Source organism: Tachysurus fulvidraco, chromosome 4 (assembly GCF_022655615.1).
Source record: "Tachysurus fulvidraco isolate hzauxx_2018 chromosome 4, HZAU_PFXX_2.0, whole genome shotgun sequence".
NCBI classification, from domain to species: domain Eukaryota; kingdom Metazoa; phylum Chordata; class Actinopteri; order Siluriformes; family Bagridae; genus Tachysurus; species Tachysurus fulvidraco.
The window spans coordinates 23,506,506-23,518,866 of NC_062521.1; the positions used below are offsets into that span (position 1 = coordinate 23,506,506).

Here is a 12,361-nt window from a genome sequence, read left to right on the forward strand (position 1 = left end):
GAGTTTGATGTGAGAACATCTGCAGAGTGGATTCATGTAATCACTTGTTAATATATTAAGAAGAAAGTCAGTATGTGTGTGGGTTGAGGGGAAGGGGAGGGTTGGTGTATGGGTGTGGTAAAGGTAGTTTGGAGTGTATTTTGTTTATCTAACAAATGCTTATCTAACAAGGAAAACAAATGAACAAATAAACTGATTTTTTTTTTTTAGATAAATCAGTACATGTACTTTTCTGCACAGTACACATATAATGAAAGTGAAAATCGTTTAAAATGCTGACCTTAAACTTTGATATATTTTTTATTCTGTGCATATTGTCATTGGGTGGAGATGGAGGTGGATGAAAGACCAGATACATCACAGTTACAAAGATATAAGTGAACCTTACCCCACTTGTGAACCTTACTCCACTGATTAGTTAGATTTTCTGAACCTTACCCTACTGATTAGCTAGATATTTTCAACCTTCAATCTGTAGGGTAGTTCTTTGCCCTTGAACGCTTCCAGAAGTCCAAGGCCGAACCTGAGGGGAGCAGCAATTTCTGCAAGGCCAAAGGACCAAAGGGGAAGTGATTTTATTAAATCAAATTCACCTCTTGAGAGTAGATTGCCATTTCTTCAGGATATTTGGGGATCATGGGTTGACAACCAGGGAGATTTTAGAACAATTAGGAGGTTGGTAACTGGGTGCTCATGAAAAGCAGTGTCTCAATGTGAAAAATACCCATCTGTAATTTTAAGGACACCTTCTGACCAATCAGATTTGAGGATATAAACAATGCTGTTGTATAAGTCTGTATATTACACAGTATAAAAAACACATCATACACCTTATAACTGGAAAATATAATGCATTTTGTTCTACTAGCAGAATTTTAATATAATTCATATTATTATTGGTGGCAATATGAAATTCTATTGTTCAAGATTCATGTGTAGTTTTTGTGTAGTAAGAGTAGAACAGTTATAGCATGTTGTGGTATGCATTTCAAATGGCAATGCAACATGACGCTACCACCACTTTCTTAAGTGCAGTGATGGTGGAAATGATCTCGTGTAATCAGCATTGTTTGGTTTCTACAAAATGTAGTTCTTTGAGCCAAAGGAAAAAAGTTCAGTCTTGCTGCCGCAAAATAGAGCTTTAAATGCTTTTGAGAGCCCCAAAAAATGGGCAGTTACTAAAATTCTTATTACTAGAATATGAGTTTGATGTGAGAACATCTGCAGAGTGGATTCATGTAATCACTTGTTAATATATTAAGAAGAAAGTCAGTATGTGTGTGTGTTGGTGTGTATGGGTTGAGGGGGCGGGGAGGGTTGGTGTATGTGTGTGTCTGTGTGTTTGGTAATGGTAGTTTGGAGTGTATTTTTCTTATCTAACAAATGCTTATCTAAGAAAAAAATTATATCATTACAAAACAAATGAACAGGGGACCAGAGAGCCCTCTCCAGACCCAGCACCAGTTTCTGACAAGTTTCTAACAATCATATTACTCAGGTTTTAGTGGAAGCTTAAAAAGCTCCTATCACTGCTCATAAACTAGTTAATAATGATACTAACTTGAATTTGTTGACACAGACATTGTTCCTTGATCTATTCTTGCTCCAGCTTTGTGGCTGTGGTGAGGCCAAGACCTAGCTATGTGACATTTTTATTTATAGTTTGCAATAACTGCAACACCTCAAGTGGAAATACTGTCAGGATGTTTTTACCTGTTTGGACCATTAGGGTCACACTTTCCTATTTATTCTTTCACTACTCGTGCCACTAAGGGGCGCCATACACTGCACAGTCATGTAAAATAGTGTTGGTTACTCTTCATTTGACCTAACATGCAGTTTACTTAAAAAGGAAAAGCTTATTATAACATAGCTTATGAGAATTATAATTTACACTACAGTATATGTAACAGCAAAACAGAAAATTGTAGTATTATATTAACAATTTAAAATTTTCACTTCACTCCGTGTCTCTCCATTTGCCTTTCATTTTTACATTGAAATCCTCTCATATCTCACATAAAGTGCGATATGAGAGGATTTCAATGTAAAAATGAAAGGCAAATGGAGAGACACAGAGTGAAGTGAATATTTTTACAGATCTCTGCACAAATAGTAATAATTATGTAGGCAATGTATGCAACCCATTAATGTGATTTAACTTGTGTGACAGAAACCAACCCAAATATATCTTGCTTTAATTCTAACATTAAACTGTTGAACTTCAAATTAAAACTGCTAAAACTATGTGTAACAATAATACCTTAGTAATTTATTTTGTAAATTTATCAAACTTATTTTGTTTCTATTTCCATGGTATTCTGTCCTCAGGGTTCTTTAGTGTCCTCCAACTGTCTAAAAACAGGCTGATTGTCTAATCTTAATTCCCCCTTGATGGGAATGTGAATATGAACGGTTCCCTGCAATGGATCTCATCACCTCATGTCCCTGCTCAGAGTCTTCTTATTCATAATGACACTCACTTGTTTGCAATCACAACACTCCCCTTAAATAACCCAGACTGTCTGTGTTGCTTTGTGAAGTCTCGTTCCAGTATTGTGTCTATTGTGAGTCCAAGCTTTAGCAGTGTGCCTGCTTCAATTAGTGTTTTGACCATTGCCTGCTTTACATTTCTTTATTTAGTATTGCCATGTTTGTGCCATTTGCATGTCTTGTGTTTCTGAGTATTGCCTAGCATTGCCTAGCAATGTTTGTTTGCTTCAGTGGATTTAATAAGTCCAGTATTAGTCCAGGTACCTTTCTGCCCTGTAACACAGAGTTGGTATAACTTTCATATTTTTTATGACAAACAGACAAAATATCATGTACTCAAGTGAAAGACGTGATCCATTTTAGACACTCTTGGTAGCCTGTTTTAGTTTGCAGCTGTTCACCCACACAAACCTTTATTAATTCAGGACATGTGCCTTTTCCCCAGTATGTGGAGCAAATTTTGTATTTCTCTGGAACATTTTGACCCTCCCAGCATAACAGCTGGTTTGAGGTAATATGTCTAAGCAGCCTCTAACTACATTCTCTCCAAGCAACTTAACACAAGTTTTAAGATATGTTTGCTCACAATGAAGGTTAAACATTACTACTGTCAGGGAATAAAGATAGGCTGTACCAAAACTTTTCTCAGACAGAATTTTAGTTGTTTTGGTAGTTGTTTTCTCTGTTTAGGAAGGTGATAAATGATTGGATGATACATATAATACAAAGTAATCTTTATTCAAGAACTTTTTATTTGTAAAATATATATTGTGTATAAAAAATACACATGCTAATGTATATAGAAAGACCTGCTTACACTGGTGTGATAAATAGCACATAAATAATTAACACTGTGTGACAATGCTACAGTATGAAGCAAGGAACATACATCAGACAGACATAACATAATGTAGCGTATTTTATAGGTAAAGTCAAAGGACTTGTTCATCTCGAGTAGTTTGTAAAGTAAATACAGTGAGGAAAATAGGATTTAAAGAGAGACATTTGGCTTCAGTGACTGTATGACTGTATGTCAAAATCTGAATATAAAATTGTGTAAAATCTGAGTTTTCACTTGAACTCAGTAACAATTGTAAAATCCTAGTCATTATTCACAATGTACTGATGTCCTCTGGTCATTAATACATGACATATCGTAACTGTACTTTTCAATACTGAAAATGTACAGTGTACATGCAGATGTTCTTGTGTAGCCTTCATAACAAAAAAAAAAACAATTGCAATTTAAATTCCATTAAAATCTAATATCGTCTAAATCCACATCATTGTCCATTCTAACTTTTATTTTTTCTGCACAAGTACACGTGGTTCAATGTTGAATAGTAGACTATTGTTGCCACGAAGAATTTCCAAGAGAAGTGGCGTGTCTCCATGAAGCGCCAACTGTATATCCTCAGTGCTGACCAATGACTGGCCATTTAGTTTCACGATGACATCACCTGCTTCAAGTCCACCCCTGAATACAGAAAGCAGTGGCAAATACAGTATATGAGCGATTTCTGACAGTTTGGTTTATTGTGATTTAAAAAACTAATCCTAATTGGCATCTTGACTTGGACATACTTTTGTGCAGGGGAATCTGGAATGACCTCATGAACAAGAATTCCACTGCTGATATCTGGGAAATATGGATCATGCTGTTTCATGTCTTCAACCAGGCTAAATTGTTTCAAAAAATAAAAGAGAAAAACATGTATTTACAATTATAGCATTTGGCAGACGCCCTTAGATTGACAGAAGGAGTAATTATACATTTATTTACATTTATTCATATGAATTACAACAGAATAACTCTGTACCTATGAATATATCCGTGCATTTTGTATGAATTTTAATTAATTTAACCTTAAAAAGCAGTTGCATCAATGAAGCTGTACATAATAAAGCACTCCATGATCCCCACTCATGCTATGGGGAAATTATCAATGATTGGAATGGTGAAGAGGCCCATCATGAATTAGTGTTGCTAACCCAAGGTTGATTATTACATTACTTGTATTAATTAAAGTGTACCTTCTACATCCATTTAATCAGTTCAATTCAGTTTATTTGTATAGCGCTTTAATTTTAATATTACGTTACTATTAATCTCTAACAACTAAGCTGGAGCTGATGATTTCAAGGAAAAGCTGAGGATATGAGGAAGAAACCTTAAGAGGAACCAGACTCAGAAGGGAACATCATCCTCATTTGGGTGACACTGGACAGTACATAATGTAAAAGTAAATAATGTCCTTTATACAACAGTTTGTAGAAAGGACATATCTATGTGTTTATAGATAAACACCGCAAACTATTCAGATTAAATCATACTTACTCCTGTGTGAGGGTGATCATTCTGATTCCAAGAAACCTTTTCTTTGTGCCTTTTACATCTACAACATTAAGGTAATAAGTCATATTATGTTACATATAAAACCAATCAATCAACTTTTTTTGTGTCAATTTGATTCTTCATTGAACTATAAGTAAATAAGTTATCTGAATATTGAGGTGGAGATTTTTATTTCAATTGATTTTACACTTTTTCAAATAGCATGGTACTAATGAACTCAACAAGACAGGCAAATATGTACAGAATAAAACACCGAGGTGTGCGAAATAACACACACTGGGTTGTGCTGTTGCAATATACGGTGAATATAGATGAGCAATATAATCTACGACAAAGTGATGTGATATATTCTGATGTGAAGTGGATCATTTTTCTATAAGCCCACAGCCTAAAGTGTGTTGCTCCTCTTATACCTGAAAAAAGAGTAAACAGTGATGTTCTGACAATTACAGTTTTTAATTAGTTAATTAATTAACTTTTTGATATAGTTTTTTTGATATTACATTATTAAAATGAGTGCAAAACAAGTTCATGTAATCACATTATAGCAACATTTGTTCCCACATTTTCAACATATCTGCTGAAATACACTGAAAATGAAATCAAATATATAGCATTAATTCTCACCTGAGTCAGACACAACAGGATGAGATGGCATGTACTGCAGCCTAACTAGTCTGTGTTTATCTGAAACAGATGCCTGAGATTTATTTCAAAGTCTTCACAGTAAATATGACTGCTTTGCATGATTTTGTTTTGAATTACTGAGTGATGAATAAAAATTCTGATTACTTACACTGCAGTTATGACAGAGATCTTACCTTTGTACTGTTTGTCATAAGAATTGTCTAGAAAGCGATTAATACGGTCTGACGGAATGGCGAAGGAAATCCCAGCTGTCACCTTCAGTGTGTTTATCCCAATAACCTCAGCATCCTGAGGTAAAAAAATAAACAAAGTAAGTAAAAAAAAAATTTACCATCCTGGTAAATGGAAAATCAATACACGGCTAATACTTACAAGGTTAACAAGTGGGCCACCTGAGTTTCCATACTACTCAAGATGGTTGTATAGGAGAAACAGAAGGTTAAAATAGTCAAATATTTAGGTATTGACATTAGAGATAGCATTTGGACTAAAGTCTCACATTGATGATGGCGTCAGTCTGAATGTAGTCCATGTCCGAGTCCCGGATGCCGAGCTCCTTGCCGTCTCTCTGTGCTGTGCTTACGATGCCCGTAGTCACAGTGTTCTGCAGAGAGAACGGACTGCCGATGGCCACCACAAACTCACCCGGACGCAAGTCAGCTGAGTGGCCAAGAGGAAGAACTGGAAGCTTTTTCTGATGAAGAAAAATAGACATACACTAAAAGTATCTACACGGGTGCAATTTGTGTGTTTTTTGTTGTTGTTTTTTTGGGGTAAAAGATGAAATTTTGACTTCCAAAGACAGTTAACGATAACAAATATTACATTATCCCACTTTTTCATTTGTGCTCTCCTTCTCCTCAAACAAAAATTAGATCTTAAAGGATAAAAACTTATTTAAAAAATTCTATTCAGAATAATGCTCTGCTTAAAATTAAGAAATAAAGTGGATCATTTTGACCCAAACAAGTGTGTGAATATATCCAAAAAAAGGCTATGAGACAGAGATATGAGAAGAAAAGACGAAAACAGAAACAAACTCTGTGTGAGGTCTGCTAACACTCTTAAGCAAAAGCATTTTCAGATGCCACTGCTTTTCTTATCCTAGCCTTTAATACAATCTCTCTCTTCCATCTCCAATAATATAAACCAAGCATTCAGTTCATTTCCCAGTCAGACTTAGTCACTTTCAATTGTTTATTTCTAAAATTCCCGTACTAGCACTGCATCATGCCAGAGTTAACATGTCGAAGTAGCCTAGACTTATTGGATAGTGAGATATAAACCAGCTCACTGAACATGAGAGGAAAGCTCACACAACCAGCTGTGGTGTATATGTGAGAATTGCTATTAGAGGTGCTGATAATAGATGAGTAATATACAGATCATGTGGAAAGCTCATTAACACCAAAGGGAAATGAACTAAGCTGTGCCAGAAAAACTTACAGCCTTGTAAAGTAAAGCCTTTTTAGGAGGTTTGAATTTCTGGTTTACAGCTAGGCCTTACTAAGCTTGGCATGCAGGTAGTGTAGTGTAGTAAAACTGTGATTTGCAGATCTTGTATGGTCATAATTAAACAGCCATATTGTGCATAAAGATATTGGTATGACTCTATAGTCCTATCATGTTCATGTAAAATTATTTTTAATTCAGCATTGACTTGATAGCTAGCAGGAGTATTCAACTTAATATTCATTCAAAGAGGACAATGATGTGTTCTGATAAATGGTCATTCAATTCAAAGAAGCTTAATCCATCTGTAGGTCCATTTGATCCCTACTGTAAATGCACTGCTGTAATACCCGTGGGTTGATTTTGATGGTGGCGATGTCAGACTTTTTGTCGATGTCTGTTATGGAGGCTTCGTATTTTTTGCCATCGTGAAGCTGCACCCGAAGCTGCTGTCGGCCCACTGATGTGGCAGTGCTGCTCACCACATGAGCATTGGTCACAATCACACCGGATTCTTTCACGATGAACCCCGATCCGCTAGACAACGGCACGTGGTGGCCAAACAGCGGATGGCTGGACACAAACATCAAAAAAGTGACTGCGTTTGTACAATATAAATTATAAGCATGTTAATTTAAACATGAAGGTAAGAAAAGTTAGAGAAAAGCTTTTATACCACACCATTGATTGTGCAGAACGTGTTGGTTAGTTTGCTATAACAGCCATTCTGACAGCAGTGCTGGCTGTAATTCAACTCACAGGTTAATATTAATGTGCTCTTTCTAAAACATTGTTTCTGTAGTAAAAATGCATTCAAAATGGACTTGTTGCTCCACATATCTTACTTAATATTACAAAATACACATACTTAATATTTGTGTATTTTGTTGGTTCTGAGTGCTGGACAAGCCTTTTTTTGTGCTGTTTGTTTTGAAGTGTTTTTGTGGAACTTTGTGTGCTGCCATTTTGGCCAGGACTCCCTGGTAGAAGAGTTTTTTTTATCTATTAAAGGATAAATAAAATAAAGAAAAAATATCTGAGATATTTATGTAAATTTATGTAAGAATATAAGAGGATTTGTTGATGTCCCCAGTTTTAGTGTTTTGCAAATTTTTTACATTTAAGTTTTTTGTTATGGGTTTGTTTTTGTTGTTAAGTATTCAGGACTTACCAGATTCTGGGCAAAATTACAAACTGCATTTTTCTTTCTGTGCCTTATTAACTTGAAACATGAAAATGTGGGTGGACATCCATTTGAGCTGCTGGAATATTAATGGTAATGGAAACTATTTTGTTTCATGGACGTTCAACAGCAATAAACATAACTATAGATATACATCAATAGGCATGTCATTTGTGGAATAAATAATGTGTTTATTATCAGGTTATTATAATCCCAGGCTAACAAAGATGGTAGAACATGACATGCCTATTGTAAATAGGAAAAAACAGTCGATTTTAGTCTCCTGTACACTCCCCTACATTCCCATTCGGAAGATCTCCAAGCGCAGGGAGAGACATTTTGTCCATGTACATAAACACTGTTTATATTGCTAACACCTGAGGTAAATATATGAGTTATTGGGTATTTAAAATGAATGTCAAAAGATAGGTCAGTGAGAGATCATTGCATGTATCCAAGTAGTGAATAAAACAACAGAATTAATATAAGTTGGCTTTGTGAGACAATAATTAATAATAGTTCTGCCTTTACAATACCAGATTTATATTCAGTTTTAGTTTCTGATCTAAACACTGCAACAGTCGAGTGTAATTAAACACACAGCCTTAAGCATGGCAACAGCTGTATTATCAAAACAGTCATCTTGTTCTGTTTAAACTTTTCATTCTTGGCTGTTTTTCACATATTTCACATTTATTGCTATAATAGATGTTTTGTTCAACCATCAAATCAAACTGGAACCATAACTGGACACCAAACCAGAAGTTTACTGAGCAATGCCTCAAAGATTTTCTGGTCAGTCTGGATTCATCACTTAGACAAGTATTATAAACTAGGGCAGGGTAACAGATAGGTCTGTGTGGATGCAGTTAAGGAAGTTATTTTGTACCTCAAACCTATTAAATTCTCAGTTATTAGGGGTCTGTAGGTGTTGATTCATTTTCTAACAGCAGCTCTGACATTAGCCCTGGCTGTATAGTTTTATAATAGAGCATTTGTTCTAATGTGATATTGTTACTGTAAGAAATCCTTCACAAGGACAATTCAACAGTTACTGATGGAGTCTCTGGTGTTAGCATTTTGTAAAAAATCAATAGGTTTTCCACCAGAGGAAAGACTTTAGAATAGAAAACTTTGTCATTTTCTGAGTAACATAACGTTCATTCTCTTGGTGAGAAACTGTTATATTGCTATAGTGTTTTAGCTGCAATAGCCTAAAGCAGAACATCTTGATAGCTTAAGTTTTCTAGTACTTGTCTGAGTCATGTCATATTAAGCAACCTTTAGTGCAACATCACCACAATAATATGCACAGAAGTGTTCTTTACCTGAGAAAAAGCTCGATATGGACCACAGCGGGGGCAATTTTTTCCACAACATCAGCGATGAAATTAAACTTGTACCTGGGGCTGTTGTGGTGTGTAGGACCTATACTAGCAGAAAGAATTATGCATGTTAATAATATTCACCAGTCACTAATAAAACCATTGTTAAAACATGTCTCTCTTCTTTTCCACAGTTACACATTCTATTAAACAATTTACTAAAAGATAAACGTCATCATCGGAAGAACAAATCTTGATTTTACAGTCAAATATGGCTTGACGGAGCCTAGCTCTCAGGTTCAGAGTTATGATATCACTCTCTTCCCTGTTAATGAGGGTAACACTAACAAATAGAGGGTATATGGGAGAAGGGAGTTAACTCTTTCCTTCTGATGTGTTCAATTGGTCTATCATGTCCTGTAGCATTAGCAGAAAACCTTTGGTTAGTACGGTAGCTATCATGTGATCATGTTATAGGGGAAGAACTGGGCAAACTGAGAAAATGGTGTAAAAACTAACAAGGTAAAAAAATAACAAAAAATGATAACGAGTATTCTGAACTGGTTATTTTATTCTATTACTCAAATATGCCAAGTTGGATTTTTATTTTAATCGCATATGTATGTATATTTTATATATAAATTTTATATAAAAAATGTACATTTTTATGATTTATGAAATGTTTTATTTTTATTTCATTTATTGCACAGCATGTTAATGTTCTCTCATATAGCTTCAGGGGTTTCCTTCCCCAGTCTAAAGACATGTGTTGTAGTTTAAGAGATTGTCCCTTACTGCTCCAAGGATTACACTAAAGGCTGATTGGCATCTCAAATTGTCCATACTGTGTATGCATGGTTGTGAGTATGTGGGTGATTGTGAGTATGTGAGTATCTCTGTGATGGGTTGGCACCACATCCAGCTGGTATTTTAGACATAGTATATTTTTGATGAAGTGTAGTGGTTAGAATTATTTTATAATAGTTAAAGTATTAATCATTGGAACAGTAATTTAACTGAAAAGAAACTAAAAATACAAAAGGACAAACTCTTTTTCATGAGAATGTGAGGTTTTAGTTTGTTCCATGCTATTTTTTACTTGACCTGCATATTTTACAATACATGCAGGAAGTCTGGATGGAAACTGTTTTCTAGTCTTCAATTAAATTGTTCCTGAGTTCTGGTATGTTAATGATTTCAGCAGCCACTACAGCCAATCAAAGCTTAATAAAAGGCTGAAATGAAAATGTATACAATATACATATGTATACAATACAATGTTCTACTTTTAGATGCATCATAGCTCTAAAAAAATGTTGAATTCTTTATCATCTTCTATATACATGTTATTCAAAATATATTTTGAATAATATATTTTAACTTGGAATATTTCAAAAATGTTCAAAATATTTTCCATAATCATATAATTTCATATCATTACTATATGTTTTTGAAGATCATTTCATGTTCACTTTTTGTACATCCTACAACATGCACATTTGTACATCTGCAACATGCTGGAAACTGCGAATGTGTCCCATCCTGATAAGATAGTGTGCGGTGCCTTACCTGGAGCTGCAGATGCGCACCGGTCTTTGTGCACCTGTGTGACTGGAGCATTCCCCCGCTGCCGCGCACTGCGACCAGCCTCCTCTAGCTTGCAGGGGTTTTCATACGTTTTACCATCGCTGCCGCACACCGGGTGACTGTTCTTACACCGGCACAGCCCTTTAGATGATTTCTTTCCCCCTGAGTGCACACACTCCAGTCCAGCCGCGCAGGGAAGATCGCGCTTACGGCCGCAGGTTGCACCGTCCTGCCCCGAGGCGCACACCGCGCAGCAGCCGCATCGGTCCAGCACGCGCCCGCCTTTGCATGCAGCACGAGGCGCCGGGCACTTGGTCATGTCGCACTTGGCCGGACAGGGCGCGCGCTGCTCAGGTCCTGCTAGGGCATGCGCGAAAAGCACAGACACGACGAGAAGCAAAATGTTCATCCTGCTGTTAGACCAGTGAACTGATTCGATGTGGTGAAAATCCGTGAAGAAATCACATTTCCTCACATAAGCACGTGCACAGTCGCTTGTACGGTGTGAGTAATGACTGAAGCTGTACAGTGTGAGTAATGACTGAAGCTGGATCACTTTTACTAATATTATTCTCTCTCTCTCTCTCTCTCTCTCTCTCTCTCTCTCTCTCTCTCTCTCTCTCTCTCACACACACACACACACACACACACACACACTCTCTCTCTCTCTCTCTCTCTCTCTCTCACACACACACACACACACACACACTATCACACACTCTCTCTCTCACACACACACACACACACAATCACACTCTCTCTCTCTCTCTCTCTCTCTCTCTCTCTCACACACACACACACACACACACACACACACACACACACACACACACACACACTCTCTATCAAACACACTCTCTCTCTCTCACACACACACACACACACACACACACACACACACACACACACAAATTTCATGTTTAGGATGCTTCTAATATGAAGAAACAGTTTCTTAAAATGGTGTGCCTTTGATCCTATGATGACAGTTTTCTCTGGATCCTCAAACATCCTCCCACTTTGTAAATTGAGAACTGTGAACATATGAACATGTGTGTATGGTTCCCTGTAAGACTGGCGTCTCATTCATAGTGTATTTCTTGCTTCAGTCTCACCACAGCCCAGACCAGAATAAAATGATTACTGAAGACACGAATTTCCTGCCACTAACATGTATTGAACTTAATTTTTGATTTGGTGTGAACTGATTTATTGTAGATATTGTTAACAATTTGTACAAGGCAGGTTCTCTAAATTACAAATTTTTGATAAAAGCAGTGTTTTCCCGATCTTTCCAACATGTTTTGATTTCAAATAATG

General features: G+C 36.3%; 1 protein-coding gene across 1 annotated transcript; it reads right to left on the minus strand.

Annotated features, from left to right (window-relative positions):
* Positions 1 to 3,237: 3,237 nt before the first annotated feature.
* On the minus strand, positions 3,238 to 11,494 carry LOC113642362 (serine protease HTRA3-like). The gene is made up of 10 exons (XM_027145790.2): positions 11,027 to 11,494; positions 9,461 to 9,560; positions 7,300 to 7,522; positions 5,997 to 6,191; positions 5,870 to 5,902; positions 5,671 to 5,785; positions 5,477 to 5,536; positions 4,832 to 4,889; positions 4,078 to 4,173; positions 3,238 to 3,970 (listed from the first exon to the last, which is right to left on the minus strand). The coding sequence occupies exons 1-10, from the start codon at positions 11,451 to 11,453 to the stop codon at positions 3,796 to 3,798; spliced, it is 1,482 nt and encodes a 493-aa protein (XP_027001591.2). The 5' UTR covers positions 11,454 to 11,494; the 3' UTR covers positions 3,238 to 3,795.
* Positions 11,495 to 12,361: the final 867 nt, after the last annotated feature.

Bases quoted from the DNA above. Each gene is read 5' to 3' on its own strand.
- LOC113642362 (XM_027145790.2), bottom strand. From the start codon at position 11,453: ATGAACATTTTGCTTCTCGTCGTGTCTGTGCTTTTCGCGCATGCCCTA. The intron at 7,523-9,460 runs GTAAAGAACACT...GTTTGTGTCCAG, and splicing joins CATATCGAGCTTTTTCTCAG to CCATCCGCTGTTTGGCCACC. The intron at 3,971-4,077 runs GTATGTCCAAGT...TTCTGTATTCAG, and splicing joins CCAGATTCCCCTGCACAAAA to GGGTGGACTTGAAGCAGGTG.